This window comes from Carlito syrichta, unplaced genomic scaffold (assembly GCF_000164805.1).
Source record: "Carlito syrichta isolate Samal-C Ts95f unplaced genomic scaffold, Tarsius_syrichta-2.0.1 Scaffold254466, whole genome shotgun sequence".
Lineage (NCBI taxonomy): Eukaryota > Metazoa > Chordata > Mammalia > Primates > Tarsiidae > Carlito > Carlito syrichta.
This window is the reverse complement of record NW_007198562.1, coordinates 71,808-92,674: the sequence shown is the minus strand read 5'-3', so window position 1 is coordinate 92,674 and position 20,867 is coordinate 71,808. Positions and strand designations below refer to the sequence as shown.

The 20,867-nt window shown below is 38.3% G+C and overlaps 2 protein-coding genes across 2 annotated transcripts in view; one reads left to right on the top strand and one right to left on the bottom strand.

Annotated features, from left to right (window-relative positions):
* Positions 1–13,811, top strand: part of TDRD6 (tudor domain containing 6) — a 14,323-nt gene extending 512 nt beyond the window's left edge. Inside the window, 5 exon segments of the mRNA XM_021709550.1 lie at positions 1–2,272; positions 2,275–5,526; positions 7,546–7,670; positions 8,562–8,651; positions 13,695–13,811. The exon segment at positions 1–2,272 is cut by the window's left edge and continues 110 nt beyond it. Coding sequence (XP_021565225.1) covers positions 1–2,272; positions 2,275–5,526; positions 7,546–7,670; positions 8,562–8,651; positions 13,695–13,811 — 5,856 coding nt within the window.
* Positions 13,812–16,328: 2,517 nt separating this feature from the next.
* Positions 16,329–20,867, bottom strand: part of PLA2G7 (phospholipase A2 group VII) — a 40,495-nt gene continuing 35,956 nt past the window's right edge. Inside the window, exons 9-12 of the mRNA XM_008052046.1 lie at positions 19,487–19,578; positions 17,854–18,024; positions 17,579–17,727; positions 16,329–16,700 (exon numbers count right to left, since the gene is read on the bottom strand). Of these exons, the coding sequence (XP_008050237.1) occupies positions 16,564–16,700; positions 17,579–17,727; positions 17,854–18,024; positions 19,487–19,578 (549 nt within the window). The 3' untranslated portion in view covers positions 16,329–16,563. The remainder of the gene's footprint in view (positions 16,701–17,578; positions 17,728–17,853; positions 18,025–19,486; positions 19,579–20,867) is intronic.

The window sequence follows — 20,867 nt, the reverse complement described above, 5'->3', positions numbered from 1 at the left end:
ATCCTCCTGGAGGTGCCCGGCCTGTCCCAGCGGATGCAGGAGCTCGGCCTGGCCCGGCGGGTGCCCGACAACCTGTTCCGCTCGCTGCTCCAGCGCTACCTCTCGGCGGCTGCGGCCGGCGTGGGCCCTGGCGGTCCCGTCCCCCCGCGAGCCCTGCCCAGGTCCGAGCAGCCCGGCCTGGATTACTTCTATCCCCAGCTGCAGCTGGGCGTGACGGAGCCAGTGGTGGTCACCCAAGTGTGCCATCCCCACCGCATTCACTGCCAGCTCCGGAGCCTGTCGCAGGAGATCCGCCATCTCTCCGAGAGCATGGCCCAGGCATACCCGGCTTCCCCGGGGATGGAGGATGAGAGCTCTGCCAGTGCCGCTGGGGAGAAGAGGGAGGAGAGCCCAGACAAGCCGGGCTCTCCATGCGCATCTTGTGGCTTGGATGGGCACTGGTACAGAGCGCTCTTGCTGGAGACCTTTAGGCCCCAGCGCTGCGCCCAGGTGCTCCACGTGGACTACGGGAGGAAGGAATTAGTGAGCTGCAGCAGCCTTCGGTACTTGCTACCTGAGTATTTTCGCATGCCTGTGGTGACCTTCCCTTGCGCTCTGTATGGACTCTGGGACGGTGGGAGAGGCTGGTCGCGGTCACAGGTCGGTGACCTGAAGACGCTGATCCTGGGCCAGGCAGTGAATGCAAAGATTGAGTTTTACTGCTCCTTTGAGCATGCGTACTATGTCACCCTGTATGGAGAAGATGGCATGAATCTTAACCGTGTGTTTGGAGTACAGTCCTCCTGCTTGGCTGACCGATTCCTTCAGAGCCAAGGGATAGAAGAGGAAGAGGAGGACGAAGAACCAGAAATGTCTCCTCAGTCTCAGTCTTCTGCTGAAGAAGAGGACGAGAAGATTTCACTCCCATCCTTACTATCCATCAGGTTAAAGAGGAATGCCTTCTACGATGCCCAGGTAGAGTTTGTGAAAAGTCCTTCCGAGTTTTGGATTAGGTTGAGGAAACACAAAAGCACCTTCAGTAAGCTGATGGGGAGAATGTGTAGTTTCTATTCCTCTGCCAGTAAGCTAGATGGCATCGTCCTGAAACCTGAACCCGAGGACCTCTGCTGTGTCAAATGGAAAGAAAATGGCTATTATCGGGCCACCGTCACCAGATTAGACGACAAGAGTGTGGACGTGTTCTTAGTTGACCGAGGCAATTCAGAAACTGTGCACCGGTGTGATGTAAGGATGTTGCTTCCTCAGTTTAGGCAGCTACCAATACTGGCTCTGAGGTGCACCCTAGCTGATATTTGGCCTTTGGGAAAAACTTGGACCCAGGAAGCAATTTCCTTTTTTAAAAAGACTGTACTCCACAAAGAACTAGTCATCCATATTCTTGATAAACAGGATCATCAGTATGTTATCGAGATTCTTGATGAATCGAGAACAGGGGAAGAAAACATTAGTAAGGTAATTGCCCAAGCTGGACATGCGAAGTATCAGGAATTTGAAACAAAGGAAAGTATTCCAGTAAATACTCACTCCTCAGGGCATGTTTCAGTCCATTTTACTACTGAAAATAACAAAGTACCTTCTGTCAAAACAGTAGAAGGAGAACAGAAAGCCAAGAGAGAGAATAAAGCTTCTGTTTCAGAAGCTTTGATGGACACAATTGTTACAAATATTTCCACTGAACTAGTGCAGGAGAAAAAGAAAGTAACACCTGTTTATTTTCCTCTCATACAGAATTTCTTGGAAATTAAGCCAGGCTCTTTTCGTAAAGGAGAGCTAGAAGTTGGAAGTACAGTAGAAGTCAAAGTATCCTATTTGGAAAACCCTGGCTATTTCTGGTGCCAACTGACCAGGAACATACAAGGACTTACAACTCTAATGTGTGATATTCAGGACTATTGTGAAAATACACCTGCTTGTTACCAGGGAAAAATGCCTGCTTGTTTGGCAAAGCGAACAGTAAGTGGACAGTGGTCTAGAGCTCTGATTAGTGAGGTACAATCTTCAGACTATGTCAAAGTCATATTTGTAGATTATGGAGACAAAGAAATGGTACCTGTGAAGAATATCTATTCAATTAGTGAAGAGTTTCTCAAGGTTAAGGCTCAGGCTTTTAGATGCAGTCTTTATAATTTAATTCAACCAATTGGCCTGAATCCCTTTGTTTGGGATGAAAAGGCAATACAAGCTTTTAGGGAATTTGTAGGAAATGCACGGCAAAACAATCTGGAATTGAAATGTACAATATTTGCTTTGGCCTCCGTACATAACACAGAACTGTTAATGTCGTGAACTTGCTAACACCCTTCCAGAGTGCATGCCATTTTTTGGTGGAAAAGAGACTTGCAAGATCAGTAGAGTTTCAGAAGCCTCTGGAGTCCTCCATTCAGCTACATTCCTACTATTATTCTACACACGATATAAAAATTGGAAGTGAAGAATCAGTGTTTATAACGCATGTGGATGACCCTTGGACATTTTACTGCCAGCTGGCAAGAAACGCACATAGTTTAGAACAGTTGTCATATAGTATTATACAATTAAGTAAAGTTTTGCAGAACTTAAAAAAATCTCCCTTGACCCCTGGAAACTTATGCCTTGCCAGGTATACTGATGGAAACTGGTGTAGGGGGATAGTAATTGAGAAAGAACCAAATAAAGTCTTCTTTGTTGATTTTGGGAACATTCATGGAGTAACAGATAATAATCTGCTTCCAATACCTAAAGATGCATATGAAATCTTGCTTGTGCCCATGCAAGCTGTTAAATGTTCATTATCTGATATTCCTGACCATATACCAGAAGAAGTTACAGCCTGGTTTCAGGAGACTATTTCAGACAAGTCATTGAAGGCCTTAGTGGTAGCAAAAGATGCAGATGGAAGACTGATTATAGAACTATATGGCGATAGTATTCAAATTAATGCTAACATTAAAAAGAAGTTGGGCCTACTTGGTTGCAAAAACATAACAAGAAAAAAAGAAAAAAGTGAAGCACTCTTCTCTACAACTGAAACTCTTGAAGAAAAAAATGAGAATATGAAGTTGTCATCTACAAGGTATTTAAGTAAATCAGTAGAGGACAAGTTATATAGTATAGGGACTTTGGAACAATCGTACAAACCTAAGATCAGCTTAGCATGTGAGGAGCTCAAACTTTTACAAAGTTCAATCAAGACAAATTTAGCCACTCAATATCAGGACTCTGTGGGAAATAAAAATAATCTAGTGTTTCCATTAATAACAGAAAAGAAAGAAGAAATTTCTGCAGAGTCACCATTGAAAGCCACTAAGGTAGAAGCCACTCTTTCAGAGAGTAAAATGGGAGATTCATGTGACAATCTGCCTCCTCAACTTTGTGAGTTTCCACAGAAGACTATAATGCCTGGCTTTAAAACAACTGTATATGTTTCTCACATAAATGACCTTTCAGACTTTTATGTTCAACTACTGGAAGATGAACCTGAAATTAATCATCTATCAGAGAGATTAAACAATGTTGAAACAAGGCCTGAATATCATGCAGGTCCACCTTTGCAAAGAGGAGATGTGATATGTGCTATTTTCCCAGAAGACAATTTATGGTATCGTGCCGTGGTCAAGGAGCAACAACCCAATGACCTTCTCTCTGTGCAGTTTATAGATTATGGCAATGTTTCCGTGGTTCATACCAACAAAATAGGTAAGCTTGACCTCATTAATACAGTCTCGCCAAGACTGTGTATTCATTGTTCCTTACTGGGACCTTGGCTTCCTGACATGATAAAGTGTAGGAAAATGACGCATTACTTTTCCCAAAGGACTGAAGAGGCTGCAATAAGATGTGAATTTGTTAAATTTCAAGACAGATGGGAAGTTATTCTTGCTGATGTACATGGGATCATAGCAGATGATATGATTAGCAGGTATGCTGTCAGTGAAAAATCTCAAACAGGACTTTCCACCAAAATAATGAAAGATGCCTGTTCGAAGTCTGTTAACAAATCGAACATTGACACTTCAGTATTTCTTAACTGGTATGATCCAAAAATGAAGATGATAAGAGCTTATGCTACTGTGATAGATGGACCTGAGTATTTTTGGTGTCAGTTTGCTGATATCAAGAAACTTCAGCATCTAGAAGTAAAAGTGCAAAATGCCGGAGAACAAGTAATAGATGGGAGAGATTGTATCTCAAATCCTCATATTGGAGATCCTTGCATAGTAAGATATAGAGAAGATGGACATTTTTATAGGGCAGTTATCACTAATATTTGTGAGGATGATCTTGTATCTGTCAGGCTTGTGGATTTTGGGAACACTGAAGACTGTGTGGACCTGAAAGCACTCTGGACCATTCCTTCTGAACTTTTGTTGGTTCCCATGCAAGCATTTCCATGTTGCCTATCAGGATTTAACATATCAGAAGGTGTATGCCCTCAAGAAGGAAATGACTATTTTTATGAAATAGCAACAGAAGATGAGTTGGAAATAACAATATTAGAAATCAAAAGGGATGTCTGTGATATCCCCTTAGCAATTGTGGAGTTGATGAGCAAAGGTGAAAGTATTAATGAGAAAATGAACAAATATTCTAAGATTAGAATTACTAATAGGAATCTGCCCTGTGAAAAAAATGGCTCAGAGATAAAGAAAGCTCTCAGGTCCCGCAGTCCTGATGTTGGATTTGGGAAACCAAGTAGTAAAGCTATGCAGGATAAAACATTATATGCAGAACCACAGACAGATGAGCTCTCTGCAAGAATTGAAAAAGATTTAAATATTTTTGATACCAACCCAAGTAAATTCTGTGACCTCAAAACTGATAACATTTTAAAAGCTTTTAAAAACCTATGCAAAGATAAAATTGGTACTCAGGTACCAGAAGGTAAAGTAGGGTGCCATTTGTCTGACAAAGCAAAGTTTGATGATGAATACATAATTAAAGGATTTAACACATTATCACCACATGCTAGTGAAACAGAGGAGATATTAGAACTTAATTCACTTGAGGTGACACTTTCTCCTGATGATGAATCAAAAGAATCCTTAGAACTGGAATCCTTTGAGTCACTGCAGTCTCTGGTCGTAGATGAAGAGAAAGAGGAGCTAGACCTGGAGCTAATGAGTATGCCGCTCTCCCAAGACCATGACACAGAAACTATTCTGGAACCCTTCTCAGCACTGCTGCTGTCTCTAAGTTGTGAAACCGAGAAAGAGCCAGAAGTAGAACTACCAACAACCCAGCTGTCTGTAGATGACAAAACAGTTCCTTTGTCTTTAAGAGTTAGTGAGAAAGCCCAAGAATCCATGTGTGCTGAAGACAAGGAAAAGTCAAGTTGTGTGGGATCTTTTGATGACTGGCACATGATGCCATCGCATCTACTTGCACAGAATTGTGATTCTGAAATACAGATTGAAATGGATGTGAAAAAAGAAGAATTTACAGACCATAAAAACACAGATGCCGTTTCATCACTCATGCCTTCATTCTCTGAAGAAGAAACGAAAGACAGAAGGAAACACAGTCATACTTTACCAGATTGCATCCCAGGTATGTGATTTTTTTTTCCCCTCTCACTTTTAAGCTTAAGCTAGTCTCTTTCAAAAGTTCTTTTTTGTTTTAAAGCAAAGAGAATAATTTTTACATGAATGTTTAAATTTTTTTTTGAAAGAAACATTGAAACCTGATAAATGAATCAGACTGGATTTTATAAAGGATATTTTTAACTTGGGGAAAATAAGTTATGAAATCAATGTAAAATACTATTTTATATGCTGGATGAAATGCTGTAATACTAATTTTGTGTTTAAAAATAGAATGCTTAAAATCTATGGGTTGCCAAAAGATAATCACATTTAAAATGTAAGTAAATCTTCTTTGTAATCAAAAGAGTATATGTGTTGGTAAGTTTTTTAAAAAACCATAGTGTTTTCTTGCCAAGCACTACTGTAGGCATAAATTTACAATAGGGATTGTTTTAACAGGGTTTCTAACAGGGTTTCTAAGACTTAGTTGTACCATGCATTGATTTTGTTGTCCATTAGAAACTCTTAAACAAAAAATAGATTTAGGGAGATTATATTAATCAGAAAAGTTAGGAAATGAGTAAATCTTAGAGAACATTTATTATTTTTTTTTTAACAATTTTTTTTTTTTTTTTGAGTTGGAGTCTCACTCGGTCACCAGACTGCAGTGCAGTGGCCGTTCCCAGCCACTGCAGCCTCGACCTGCTGGGCTCCGGCGATCCTTCCGCCTCACGCTTCCGAGTAGCCAGAATTACAGGCATGCACTACCACGCCCTGCTGATTTTTTAATTTATTGTAGAGATGAGGTCTCGCTGCCCAGGCGGGTCTCGAACCCGCGGGCTCAGGCAATCCACTCATCTCAGCCTCCCAAAGGCGCAGGATTACAGGCTGAGCCACCGAGCCCAGCTAACAAATTATTTTTACTGTTATCTTCTTTGCTAACTTAAAAAGATTTAACGATTACATTAAATGTCTAACTTTTAGTTTTTAACAATCGATGCTATATTTTTAAATGTAAAGTTTTATATTATTTAATTTGAACCATCAATCATCTAAAATAAAATAATAGCAGTGGCTCACACCTGTAATCCCAGCACTTTGAGAGGCAAAGGTGAGAGGATTGCCTAAGCCAAAGGGTTCGAGACCAGCCTGGGCAACTTGGTGAGACCTCGTCTGTACAATATATTAAAAAATTAGCCAGGCGTGGTGGCACACACCTGTAGTCCCAGCTACTTGGAAGACTGAGGCTGAAGGATCACCTGAGCCCAGCAGGTTGAGGCTGCTGTGGCCATGAGCATGCCATTGCACTCCAGTCTGGGTGACAAAGTGAGACTCTAACTCAGAAAAGAAAAGAAACAATAAAATAGAATAGAATAATAAAGAATGAAAATCACCCAGAAATGGCACTCTTAATGCCATAGTGTATTTTCTTCTTCTTGTCTTTCACCTTTCTTTGTCTATGTCTGTCTACATATAGTTTTAAAAACTAAATTCAGATCATATCATACAATATTGAATCCTACTTTTTCATCCCCTAAAAATGCTTTCAGAACACTTGAATTGCATAGCATGCCATCATGTGGGTATGCCATATTTTTTTTTAAGTATTACCCTTGCATTAGGTATTTATTCCTCGTTATCACTTTTTTATAATAGTAAGTACTAACTTTGTGATAAGAATGTCTGCTCACTTGCAACATGTTGTTTTGCTATAGGAATGGCTGTAGGCAACACCACTTGTAGTGATAGTGCCAGCTCTTGGTAGTGATTATCAGTGTTAGAAATCTGATTCATACCTTTATGATGGTGGGGTTTTGTTTTGTTTTGTTTGGAAATCAGTAAGGGATTCTATGGGGAGAGGGAACTGCTAGAAGAATTTAAAATAAAATTGTAGAGACAGACTGAGACTATATACAATGTACTAAGTACATGGTATTGATTATGTAGGAACAGTAAATGTAGATTAGGAAAATGCTTTGCTTGAGTATGTCACATTGAGGAGTTAGGAGGTATCCACTGAGTCTTACTTTTTTCAATTTGGCAGCTCTACTACAGGACACGTACGCTCTGAAAGGATTTACTGTTGGATCTAAATGTGATGTTTGGTCAAGTCAAAGACAAGCATGGTCTAAATGTGCGATTTTGGAAATAGCTGAAGAAGGAACAAGAGTAAGTGAAGGTTAAATACTTTATTTCAAAATGGACTTGCAGACTGTTAAGGAAACTTTACTTGCAGACTGGAGAATGCAAATGAACAGATGTTTACTTGCTGGCTTCTCCTGGTGTGTTTCTTAAATTGTAGATTCCTGACCAAATTTTGGCCTGACTAAATTCATAATTTCTGGGCTTAGGATTCTGAAATATGCATTCTTATGCCACTACATTTGGAGAGCCACAGGTCTAGACATATGAAAGTCAAGTTCATTAACATGATGAAGGAAATCATCTATGGTAGAGGGTCCATGCTCCTTTCCTGCCTTAGGTCTTAATTCTTTATATTGTGTATCTTATATTAGATGGATATCAAACTGCTTGACTTCTCTTATAGATACCATTCTGTTTTCATGTATTTAATAATCCATTTATCTTTAAAGATTTACTTAGCTGTTGCCTCTTCCACAGTTTACTGACATTATTTTCTCAATTTTCCCTTTTCCTCAATTCTCACATCCCTCTCCCCTCCAAAAAAGAGGAGATATGTATACCTTTATATATATATATCTTGTATTATATATACTCGTATTATATTTCTATGCTTTCTACTGCAGAAGTCTGTACTTCCTACATTGTATCATAATTATCTGCTTGGAGGTCCTTTTCCCACTAGATTTCTAACTTTTTGAAGTCTAAATTGTATTCTTCCTTGATCTCCAGGCATAGATACTCCATATGTGTTTGTTGAACTGAGGTTGCATTGGGCTTTTGAAACATCAGGTTGACGTTTTCATTGTCTTTTAGAATATTTAACTTTTTAAAAGATTGCTGTGGTACATAAGTTAATGACAGTTTTTTGGAACCTTTTAAAAAGTTTTTTTAAACATTTTCGGTTTTCTCTTGTAGGTTCTAGACCTTTCAAATGGTATAGAAGAGATGGTGGACCCTGAGAATGTCTGGAATGGCATACCCAAATTGGATAAGGGTCCATCTGAGGTATGGAATTAAATAAAGGGTAATGAATGAGTAATAATGAGAGTGTTGTTTGTCATTTTGAAAGATGATTTAACAAACGATTTCAAAAGCCTTGTGTTAGGAAAAATTAAATAAAATAATATTGTAACAATAGTTAAAAACCACAATAAAAAAAAGTCTGAGTACCACATGTACTCACTCATAAGTGGACTTTGAACATTTATCATAATACCATAAGAAAGGGATTTGCAATAGTGGGACACTGCCGGGGGGGCACATAACATCAATAAGGATACTCATACTTTACCTGTATGATGATCATATATGTACCTAACCATCAATTGTACCCCACATTTTAAAAATAATTTTAAAAAGCAATAACAAAATCAGTATTTTTGGACTTTATACCAAGGATTGCTTTGGATAAGCTAGTTATTAATATGTTTCTTTCTGATTGTTGCTTTGGGACTTACAGAATGAAATTGGTATGGAGTTCATGAGTTATAAACTATGTTTTTGATGCAGAAAATCCTGGAAATATCACAAAATTAATAATGAGAAAATAATCATCCAAAGACAAACAGGTTGATTGGTTTGATTTTCTTTAATAATTGTTCTGTTTATATAGAATACATATTTTTGGCACAATTGATTTCATTCTACGTATATTTTTCATTTAAGACCATATAGCAGGTAGCTTCCTATGCCATTATGATGTGTCTGGGCATTCGAGTGTACACTGTTTGGGATTTGTTGAACTTCTTACTTCACATTCTTTCTCCGATAATTCCAATATCTGGTCATCTTGGGGTTTGTATATATTGGTTGTCTTTTCCATACAGAAATGTTCAGCAATTCTTGGTTCTTTGTGTGGTGGGTAATTTGTATTATATTCTGAACAATTTGAGTATTACATTGGAAGACTCTGGATCCTGTTAAAATCTTCTGGAGAATGTAGAAGTTTCTGTTGTAGCAGATGATCAACCTACTTAGGTTCATGCCACAAGTTCTGTCTCTCCTTCTTAATTGGGGGTTCCTCTGTCTGTTTAGTTTTCAAAGCCTTTGCTGTGTTGTTCAGGTCTGCCTGTAGTCAGGTTTCAGCCTATGCTGTGCTTGTTTGTTCTGCATATGCATAGCTCAGGGATATCCTGGGACTTATACGAGGAGGGACCTTCTCAAAAAGCCAGAATTATCTTTTGAAGGATGGGCCCCTTGTAGTGCAGGCTTTCCCCCGCTATATAAGTGTTCTAGGAACCCATTGACATCAGTGTAATAGCTGGCGTTGTTGTGGGAGGCTGCGTTCTGCTTCAGTGAATTTTTCTTTTGAAATTCTTTTAATGTGTTTGCTTATTTCATGATGGGTAATTTACCCGAACTACCTGCCTCTCCAGTACTGAATGTTCAGCAGTTTTTGAATAAAAATGACATGACCCTCATGCCCCTCCCTCCCTATTCATCCGATCTCACCCTAAGCGACTTTTTTTGTGCACCCCCCCATGAAGAAAGTCCTCAAAGAGAAAAGTTTTTCTGATGTGGAAGAGGTGAAATAAAAAATGGCAGAAACACTTGAAGGCATCAAAATCGACAACTTCAAAAACTGTTTTGAGCAGTGGAAATAGCGACTCAATAGGTGTATTGCATTGAATGGAGAGTACTTTGAAGGTGACTGAAGTTCAAACACATAAGAATAAATACACAATTTTATATGAATAAATTTCAGTTTATTTTGGGTCCTCTCTCTTATTCGTTCATATATAGCATTAGGGTTTAAAAAAGTCCAACTCCTTTCCTCTCTGAGATTTTCTCCACACTTTCTGACTCCCAGGGTTGTCATTTATCCTGCCCCAGTGGCCCCTTTTCTGATCCCTGGCTAGAAAAGGATTTCACCCAAGGTTTGTCTTGGTCCTGTCATGCAGCCTACATTTGGAGTGAAGCAGGTAAAGGAACAAGAGAACAAAAATAATCTCCTCCTCCAACACTTCAGATAACAGAAGGCCTCTTTCCTGATTCCATCAGCCATAGAGACCTTGGTCATCTTTTACATTTTTGGGTACCTGTGTTGCCATTGCAATTGCTCACCTCAGGGTGAGACCGGGAGAAAAATGAGAAACATACAATACCACTATACAGTAAAGGGGTTTCCTGCCCCCCTTCACTCTCTTGTATTCAGGAACCCTTTATCACAATCCTCTGGCTCAAAATAGGGGATTTCTCTCAAAATTTTACTATCCACCCCAGCTGGGCAGTTTTGCTTTGGTCCACTCTCAGATCAGTGTCAGAAAACAAAGAAGTAAAAAAGGGGAAAAAAAAAAGAAAAAAGGGGGACTGTGAAACTCATCCCTGCTGTAAGTCATTATTCAAGTTCTTGCCCCAGTTCCTGTTTACTTTTGAAAGTCCTCAGGTAGTTGCTTTTTATATTCTGTCTAGAATTTTTAGTTGTAATTGATGAGAGACGTTATAGTAAGTCTACTCCATCTTGGCAACAACCAGAAGACCATAACCAATATTTGCTATCTAGATAATATTGCATGACATTTGAGAGCCCTATATATTAAACTGTTTCCATAATGCTAGATATTTAGGTCACTTGAAATTTTTACTATTAAAAATAATCAAACAGCTTTCTTCACATTCCTTTTTCTTTTCTTTTTTTTTTAGAGATGAGGTCTCATCAAGTTGCCCAGGCTGGTCTCAAACCTGCAGGCTCAGGCAGTCCTCTCACCTCAGCCTCCCAAAGTGCTGGGATTATAGGCGTGAGCCACCATGCCCAGCCTTCTTCACATTCTTTATTAATTACTTTTTTGTTTACTTGTAAAAAAAAAAAAATGGGCTGCTATGCTTTTTTGCATCAGTATTTACTAAAACTTTTTAACTTTCTTATTGTCTCCATTCATTAATTTTGAAGACTCCACAGCCAAATGCATACATATATTCAGACAGGATTCTATTTGGATAAAGTACCCTATACCTGCCAAATAGAAAATAACTATTTAGGATTACTCACAGTGGACATAATAGTGTGTGTGTGTGTGTGTGTCTCTCTATGTGTGTGGGTGTGTGTGTATATAAATATAAATATATATACACACATATATGTATATATGTGTGTGTGTATGTATATATTTACCTCTGGCTTTAACTAAGCCAATTAGCAGACATATGGAAACCGATTATGAATAAGGCTCTAAACTTTTTGATTTGGTTACTAATGGGATTTGGAATTTAAAGATCTTTTCCTCAAATTTGAAGAAGCACCCAGAAAAGGATGCACATCTACAAATAAGCTAGTTTTGCTTAAAAAGTGAATATTGTATTATGCATGACTTTTTATGATATATCAAGCCACTATGATCTGGGAGTCTTTCTAATTACTTTTTCTAGGATTTGTGTTTTATCTGAGCTATTTCATTTTACCATAAGAATATGACTCATTTATTAGTTTATGTATCACATCACACATGCACATGATGCTATTAGTTATTGAAAGGAATATAGAGCCAGGCTCGGTGGCTCAGCCTGTAATCCCACAGTTTGGGAGGCTGAGGTGAGTGGATTGCCTGAGCCCGCGGGTTCAAAACTGGCCTGGGCAACTTGGTGAGACTTCATCTCTACAATAAATCAAAAATTAGCCAAGCATGGTAGCGTACACCTATAGTTCCACCTATAGTTCACCTATAGTTCCAGCTACTTGGAAGGCTGAGGCGGAAGGATTGCAGGAGCCCAGCAGGTCGGGGCTGAGGTGACCGGGAGCAGCCACTGCACTGCAGTCTGAGCGACAGAGTGAGACTCAAAAATAAAAAATAAAAAATAAAAAGAAGGGAATATAGGAGACATACATCCCCCTTCATTATCTTTAATAAAGCATCTGTGGCTCATCATGGATAATGTGTTTGAATATCAGCCCCTTGAACAATGATGTCTTTTCCTCCTTTACCAAACACCAGAGTTGTTAAACAGTTTGGGAGCTAAACATTGGGAAAGGGCACCTTATTCCCTGTGTGGACTGCTCCACTGGGTATGTTCTAGAGAAACGAGTATTTGAAGAATAGAAAATGTATTTCAGGTGATTCTTCACTCTAAAATCAGATTGCCATAATTTCAATAGGAATATTTTTTGTTGTTTACACCTTTTCTGGTTTATGAGTCCCATTTATGATTTAAACTATGTTGTACTTTAAAAATTGATGTAATTCAAAGATTCCCTTTGTTAGGCTGTATTTCAAACAGTGGGAAAAGATCTTTACTTCATATCAGGGATGATACCACAATGAAAATTAACTTGTGTTTTTAAAACAAAATACTTTTATGACCCATCATTGCCAAGTTCAAGTCTTAAAGATACTATTATGCTGAATCCCTCAAACAAAAATGATCAATTTCTTTGGACATTAGTAGTAGAGAAAAAACCCACTTCTTAAAACTGTTTAAATATGCTCATGAAAATAACAAAGAGGAAGACTTTTGGAAATATCTTAGGAATTTTGTTTATTGATTGACTTGATCTTGAAAGTAAATTATGAGTTTGATAAATGCATATTTTAAAGGATTTTCTTATGTTAAAATTATCTTTGTTAAGTAATCTGGAATTTCTTTCTGCATTTTTAGTTTATCTACATAAGACTGAATTTGTTGGGTGTTCTTAGTTATTGCACATACTTGTTCACAAATAGCACATTGGTTCTTAGAATTGAGGTACACCGAGAATAAAATTTGCTCTTGGTGGTTTTAGTATTATGTGCAAAATACATACTAATTAAGAGAACAAAGAACTAGTTGACTATCAGCCTTGTTAACATCATTCTAGCAAAATATACAATATTCCAATTTCATAATTCCTCCTTTAGAGAAATTTTATTTGATGGCACAGTGTGAGAGCCAAAATACTAAAAAGAAGGAAAAAACATTATTTGTATAGGAATAATTCTCTGTCATAATTAGAATACTCATCTGACCTCCCTCCCCATTTTAGGGGATACTAAATTTGTTGTAGTAGCACCCATGTGCATAATATTTTTTGTTTTCATGTTTCTTTCACAACTTGAGGTTTTCCTTTTCTTGTTTCAGAAAAGTGGGTCTGAAGGTGATATAGAGTTAGCTGTGGACCCATCAATGTGGCTGTCAGAAGCTGCTCTTGAACAAGTGGCACCTTACCCAAACCAACAGAATACTCAGGGAAATTGAAAACATGTAAGCACAAGAAGTTGTCATTTTTGAAAACTTTGATGTAGATGGAAAACAAAATGTGCAGTGTCTTTATAGTGGTATTTATCACTGTATATATAGATCTAGGATCTTTACCTTTTATTGTCTTGTGTTTCTAATCAGCTGAGAAGATTTATCTTGCTAAACAGTTTGCTAATGCATTACTCACATTTCAAAAAAAACTATTTTGGTATCTTTCAGGTATAGTGTTTAAATGAAAATAGAAAAATAGAGACTTATGACAAGGACATTATCTGATGCTACCTAGGAGAATAGCTTGTCAGTAGTAACTTCTTCGGAATTTTTGTTTTGATTTAGATGCTTTGCCTGTCTTGTTAAACATTTGACCACTATTCTGTTTGAATTTGGATGTACTCTAATGTAACACAAGATTTTAATAAAGCGTATCCTTCAAGGTGTGGTAGTCTCAATTCATTAGAAAGGAAATTGGATTCTTGAATATCTGTGGTTCTATCTCTCCTCTAATTGGGGGGTGGGGGACATAGGAATATTAGATGTCAACTCTGATGCATTAGGCCCTCAGCAGGTACTTTAGATACATGTTCTCATTTTAATAATTAACCTTGAGATGTATACTAATATTAACCATGTTTTATAGGTGAGAATATTGAAGCTTTTAAGGGAGGTTGAGTAACCTGGCTAAGGTCAGGTAGGTAATGAGTCTCAGAGGTTTGATCAAATTCAGACCTATCTAGCTTTAAAACGCATGCTTCTAAACATGGTTTTGTAAAGTATAGATCTAGCTTTTGGAAACATCTTAGCTATATGCTGCTTACCAGATATGTGACATGGGCAGGTTATGTAATATCTTTGAGTCTTGATTTTCCTCATCTGGAAAATGAAGAGAATGAAACCTTTCTTACACTGTTTTTAATATTATAAATAATTTACATATGGTACCTGAAAACAAGTAGGCACTTGGTTAATGTTTCTTTCTTCCCTGAAAAATACTCAGTGTGTATTAACTATGCTAGGTTATTTTTTTGTCTTAATTTATTGGATATTTTCAGCAGTTATTTTCTTCTTTCAGTATTAGCACATGCCATCAACAAAGTATTGTTAAAAAAAAACAAACAAACAGTATTCTTGAATGGGACATCAAAATGATTGGAAGGTTTATCCATTTATAAAATGAGAAAGGAGGTTTGCTAAATGAGACTGAGGAAAAGGTGTATGTCTATGAAACATTATCAGACTCTGAAGCTTAATGGAAATAGAACTAAGAACCTTTAAAACTGGGTATAATTTTGATATGTGGAAAGAAGAGGGTTTTACATGAAAAGTAATTGAGGTAGAGAAGTATATGACTTATTTCTGAGATAATAAACAGACAAGTTCGACTCACTCATGTAGACAATATGGTGTGAATTACCAGGAGAAAGGGTCAGAGAAGATGCATCAGGGTCAGTTATAGAAAGCCTTCAGTCTCAAGCTGAGCTTAACTTTTTATTTTAAAAAATTAATCTGATTGACTACAGGAGAGGAGAAGTCAAATTTCTCAGAATGAGTGATTTTGCACCTTAAACCATTAAAATAGGCCTGAGGCGCCAAATCAGGATACAGTTACCTAACAACTGAGCAAAAGGTATAGAGATAGAAGAATTAGCCAGGCTTGCTTGCTGAATACTGATCATCTTTGTTCACACAGGCCAAATTAAACTTAATGATGGAGGATTCAAAGGAATAAGACTATACTTAGATCAAAATATATGCTTAACTGAGTAGCATACATAAATTTTTCTACTCCTGGGAAACAAAGTCATTTTCCATGTATCCAAGATGTTTAAGTGTATACATTTTTCAGCTACCATTTTACCTCCATTTAATTGTGTTATTCTACTTTTACTACTACATAATGGAATTTAAGACATTCACAAATAAAATTAATTGGAAAATGAAGGAACTTAAATGTAATTCTGGATGTTTCCTTTGTTGTCCTTCACAGACTGTTTGGATAACTAATGTGTCATAGCTGGAATCTTGACTATGTACTGTAATACCAGTGACAGCTTTCTTTAATAAGTAGAATACATCAGAGATAAAGAATTAAAATTGCAAAGCATTACCAGCTTTCCTTAACCCACTGTCTTTGCCTTGTCTCCAGTCTTCTTAATGTTTGTCCACTTTCTATTGCCATAGTGTTGAAATTGTACAGTATCACCAATCCTGTGTGAAAACAATGGCTTCATTATTAGCTTGACCTAATTTTCCTACCATGACCAAAAGTCAAAGGGAAGCACTGCCAAATTCTGCCTAGAATATCACGTTGTTAAAACTCAACTATACTGCTCAGAAACAGAGAATAAAAGTTGAGAAAAATCTGTTTTTACTGTATGTTTAGGGACTGTTAGTTCATTGCAACAGGGTTTCATTGGTATTGTGCCTGTCTTAATATACTTGTCCATTAAAGTAACACATAAGCAATTTTTAATCTTGACACCAGAAAATGATTATCTTAGCAAAATAAAAATTTAAGATTTTTGTATACTGTGTTCCTTTACATTTAAAGGAAAAAAAAAATCATAGTCTGAGGCTCAATCACTATTACAGCACAACCTGTATTGTTTAATATGAGTTCTTTGGGGAAAAAATGTAAAATCTCTCTCTCTCTCTCTCTCTCTCTCTCACACACACACACACACACACACACACACACACACACACACTTTTAGACAGTTTTGAAATAAAACTTCTTTTTAAAAAAACTCTTTTAATCTTGGTTCTCTATTCCTGTAGAGTTCTGTATTGTCACTTGTTGGTTGGTTGTGTCAATGTTGGTCCCTGGGATAAGATTCGCATCATTTCCTTCAATCAGAGCGTCCCACTGATCAAAATCTTCATGAAGTCCTGTAAAACATAAAATGTTAATGAACACATTAAACTTTTGAGACCGTTAAACAGTCTATTGCCTCTAGGTGGCGCTATCCACTTGCTAATTACACAAACCGTATCATGGCAGTAGAGACCAGGTACTCTCGTCAGTTGCTACAGGCTGCTTTAGCAAATGACAGATAGGAGCGAGGCACTCTGCAGCAGGTATCCTCACATTGGAAGCCCACCCCAGGCTTTATACTCTACCGGCTTTAACAGATAAGTTTTTCGATGATATATAGCATGCAAAGCAGCAAAATGAATTTTCTCAAATTTCTGGTTTTGGGGTTTTGTTTTTTTGAGTTGGAGTCTCGCTCAGTCACCCAGACTGGTGCAGTGGCTGCTCCCGGCCACCGCAGCCTCGACCTACTGGGCTCCAGTGATCCTTCTGTCTCAGCCTTCCAAAGGTTTTTTTTGTTTGTTTTTTTTTAGTTGGAGTCTCACTCTGTCGCCCAGGCTGGAGTTCAGCGGCGTGCTCACAGCCACCCCAGCGACGACCTGCTGGGCTCCGGCCATCCTTCCACCTCAGCCTTCCAAGTAGCCGGAACTACAGGCGGGCATGACCATGCCTGGCTAATTTTTGACTTATTTATTGTAGAGACGAGGACTCGCCAAGTAGCCCGAGCTGATCTCGAATCCGTGGGCTCAGGCAATCCACCCGCCTCGGCCTCCCAAAGTGCTGGGATTACAGGCTGAGCCATCTAACTAGACCAAATTTCTGTTTTCAAATTAACTAACTGCTTTGTTCAATCGTACACCAACTGGAAACTGTTATAATAGGGCTAACGCAATATTAAAATAGACCTTTATGTCCTGAAATTCATTTATGTCATGAAAAAATATTAGTTTCTTACCTAAATGCTTTTGTAAGAATGCTAATGAAGCTTTGTTGCTGAGATCAATAGCTACATTTGAATCTATATCTCCCTTCAATGTGAATATATATCCAATTATTTTGCCAGTTGCAAAAGTGAAGTCAGCAAAATTCTGATGGACTGAACCCCTAAAGGAGAAATGACATTGCAAAGTCACAATGTTTGATAAAATTATTTTTGTTAGTTAGGGTGCAGGAAAGATTCTGGAAACCAAGGAAAAAAACAGTTTCTGTCTCTAAGTCACTAACACTTACCTGATTGTAATCATTTTTCTTTCTCTACCAGGTAAGAAACATTTTTTCATTCTTATGATATTGGCAGGATATTGGAATCGTTCAGAGTTGATAAAAAAGAGGGGCTGAGGAAATCTGGAATAGACTTCATCACCTAGTGGAAACATCCATGCATCCAGGGCAATACCACATCTGCAAGTCAACAATGATGAAAGAAGGCTGGTTATATACTGGCCAACACAGAGAACTTCCTAAGGATGCTGGGATTGATGGCCACACACCACATGCTACTAGGGGTTATCTCACTAGGTTTAAGAGGTTTTATACTTCATTGTGGGAAGGGGATGTGATTAGCTTCATAAGGTAGCAGACCTGGAATTATACAATCATTTCTTTGCAAGGTCTTTAGGAATTGCAACCTTTTTTTTCTCACGCCCTCCACTGGTGGCAGGGAAAGAAACTGCAACTTTTAGAAAGATTTTAAAATTTTGTTATTATTCATTTTTTATATTGTAATTCAAATATCTGAAAAGTACAATGAATGCACCATTTCCCTGTGTTCCCAGTGTCCTTTTGTGAACTTTTGTGCATTTATTATAGCTGTTACAGAGTAACAGTCGGGCCCATTTCCTTATATTTAGAGGTGCTTCACCTGAAAAATTATCTAGGGGTTGAAGAAAAACATTTGAATCATATCATTTGAAACGTAACTAGCTTTCTTTTTAAAAGTAAACTTATCCTGTGTTTCCTGGCCTTTTTTTTTTTTTTTTTTGAGTTGGAGTCTCACTCTGTCGCCCAGACTGGAGTGCAGTGGCCACTCCCAGTCACCGCATCCTCGCCTCCTGGGCTCCGGCGATCCTTCCGCCTCAGCCTTCCGAGTAGCCGGAATTACAGGCATGCGCTACCACGCCCGGCTGATTTTTTTTTTTTTTGATTTATTGTAGAGATGAGTTCTCGCTGCCCAGGTGGGTCTCGAATCCGCGGGCTCAGGCAATCCACTCACCTCAGCCTCCCAAAGGCACGGGATTACAGGCTGAGCCACCGAGCCCAGCCAACATTGAAATAAACTTTAAGAAATTCGAGGTGAAGTTTCACAAAAGATTTGCTCATTTTTTGTGTGGTTGGTTCTACACGATCTCATCAGCATGGAATGAAGCAGTTCAAGAAAGAAGGTGTCTCTGCAAGTTAAACAACTGGGGTATGATCCTGACTCTTAATCAAACAACTGTAATTTTAGATTCAACTCCAGCTTAAAGATAGAAGACAAAAAACGAATTTGAAATATGTCCTGCATTTGGGGGGGAGTCTAGTAATGTTACAAGATAGCAATATTATTAGCACAATCATTAATGTTGCAGAAAAAATGTATGTGAAGAGAAATTTCCAAATGAAAAATGTCAAGCCCCTGAAAAGATGACTAAGAATAATGAGGGAAAATATATGGGGGTGAAGAGAGTTTGTAATAGCAGGAAAAGTAGATGGTTTATGTCTAAGAAAATTTACGTAGAGTACTTAATGGAGACAAAGGAAGAAACTCCAAAGGACTCCTTCTTCACAAAGAATTTGATTAAAAAACTACATATCACAAACGTGATCACTTCCCCTTCCGGCAATTTACTGTGTTCTCTTGCTCCCATTTGTCTTATTCTCTTACCTGAATCTCTGATCTTCACTAAGAGCCTGAACAACTGTTCCTCCTCCAAAAGAATGTCCAATTACTGCGATTTTCGCCCTATCGATAGAGTCCTATGTGAAAAAGCATGACATAATTTCATAACTATCTCACATAGTATTAGAAGAATCAAGTCAATGGTTCTGTCAGTCACACAACTACTGTTCGTTTCATGGGCATGGTTACCTTGTTTTCTTATAAGACAAAATGTACTTGAAGCTTCAACATCAGTTCTGACTTCCGCCCCTCTCCACCCCTTGTTTATTAGTTGGTTCTTCCACAAGAATCTATTAAGCACCTGTTCTGCCAGGTACTATAGTTTGTCGGGTACACTCACAGTCTGTCAGGGAAGATAGTGATACAGAGACATGAAACGCTACAATACAGTGGCCAAGAAGCACACATGACAGACAGCTAGCCCAGTCCCAGGGTTAGCACCGAGGTCCAAGAAAACTTCTTGGAGGAGGTGAGTCTTGAGGATTAGGCAGGAGTAAGTCAAGGAGAAGGGTGTGTTGGAACCAGGAGGAAACATGTCCAAAGGCATGGAAAGAGGAACGTTGCTGGTTGAGGGACAACAAATTCATCACAGTGTCTGGAAAATAGACCACCATTCTATCCTTCAGTTCCCTCTGCTCCCTGCACTCCATACACCGCACACGCTTGTGAGTCTTTGCTCAGGCTGCCCACTCTGTCTGATATTCTTCCACTTCCTCCCAGACTTTTGCCCAAAACTTTTGGCTAAGTTTTCAAGATCAAGTTCAAAGACATGGGGGAGCCATCCAAGAAATTATAATATTTCCACTAGTGTTGTTAAGTTGACCCATATGACACGCTATTGTAGCTCAAAATTGACTGTTGCCAAACTTATATATAGTCCAACCTAATGCATTCTTCATTGTTGTAATACCTTACCAGGACTGCTGTGTGTGTGTGTGTGTGTGTGTGTGTGTGTGTGTGTGTGTGTGTGTGTTTGAGTTCTGATTAAGTCACTGACAGCTTTTTTGCATCTTTATTAAACATCCCCTTCACATCGAACTGCCATGTGAAATTCATCTTACCTTCCACATTGGTGATCGCATTCCGAAAAGTCCCATTATTTCAATGAGGACACATATGAATGAATAGATCATGTGTGTTCATCATCACTTTTATTCCTGTTAAACAGGATCCTACTCTCAATTTGGAGAAGAAAATCCCATAACCTTTCCATTGTGATAACATTCCCCTATATTATCACATATTTTGGATGATGCTCTCGCGACTTTGAGAAAGTGACTTAACCACTTTTCCTATCTATAAAATGAAAGCATTGGACTAGATTTGTACCTGTAATATTCATGAGTCTATAGTAAGATTGGTAGTA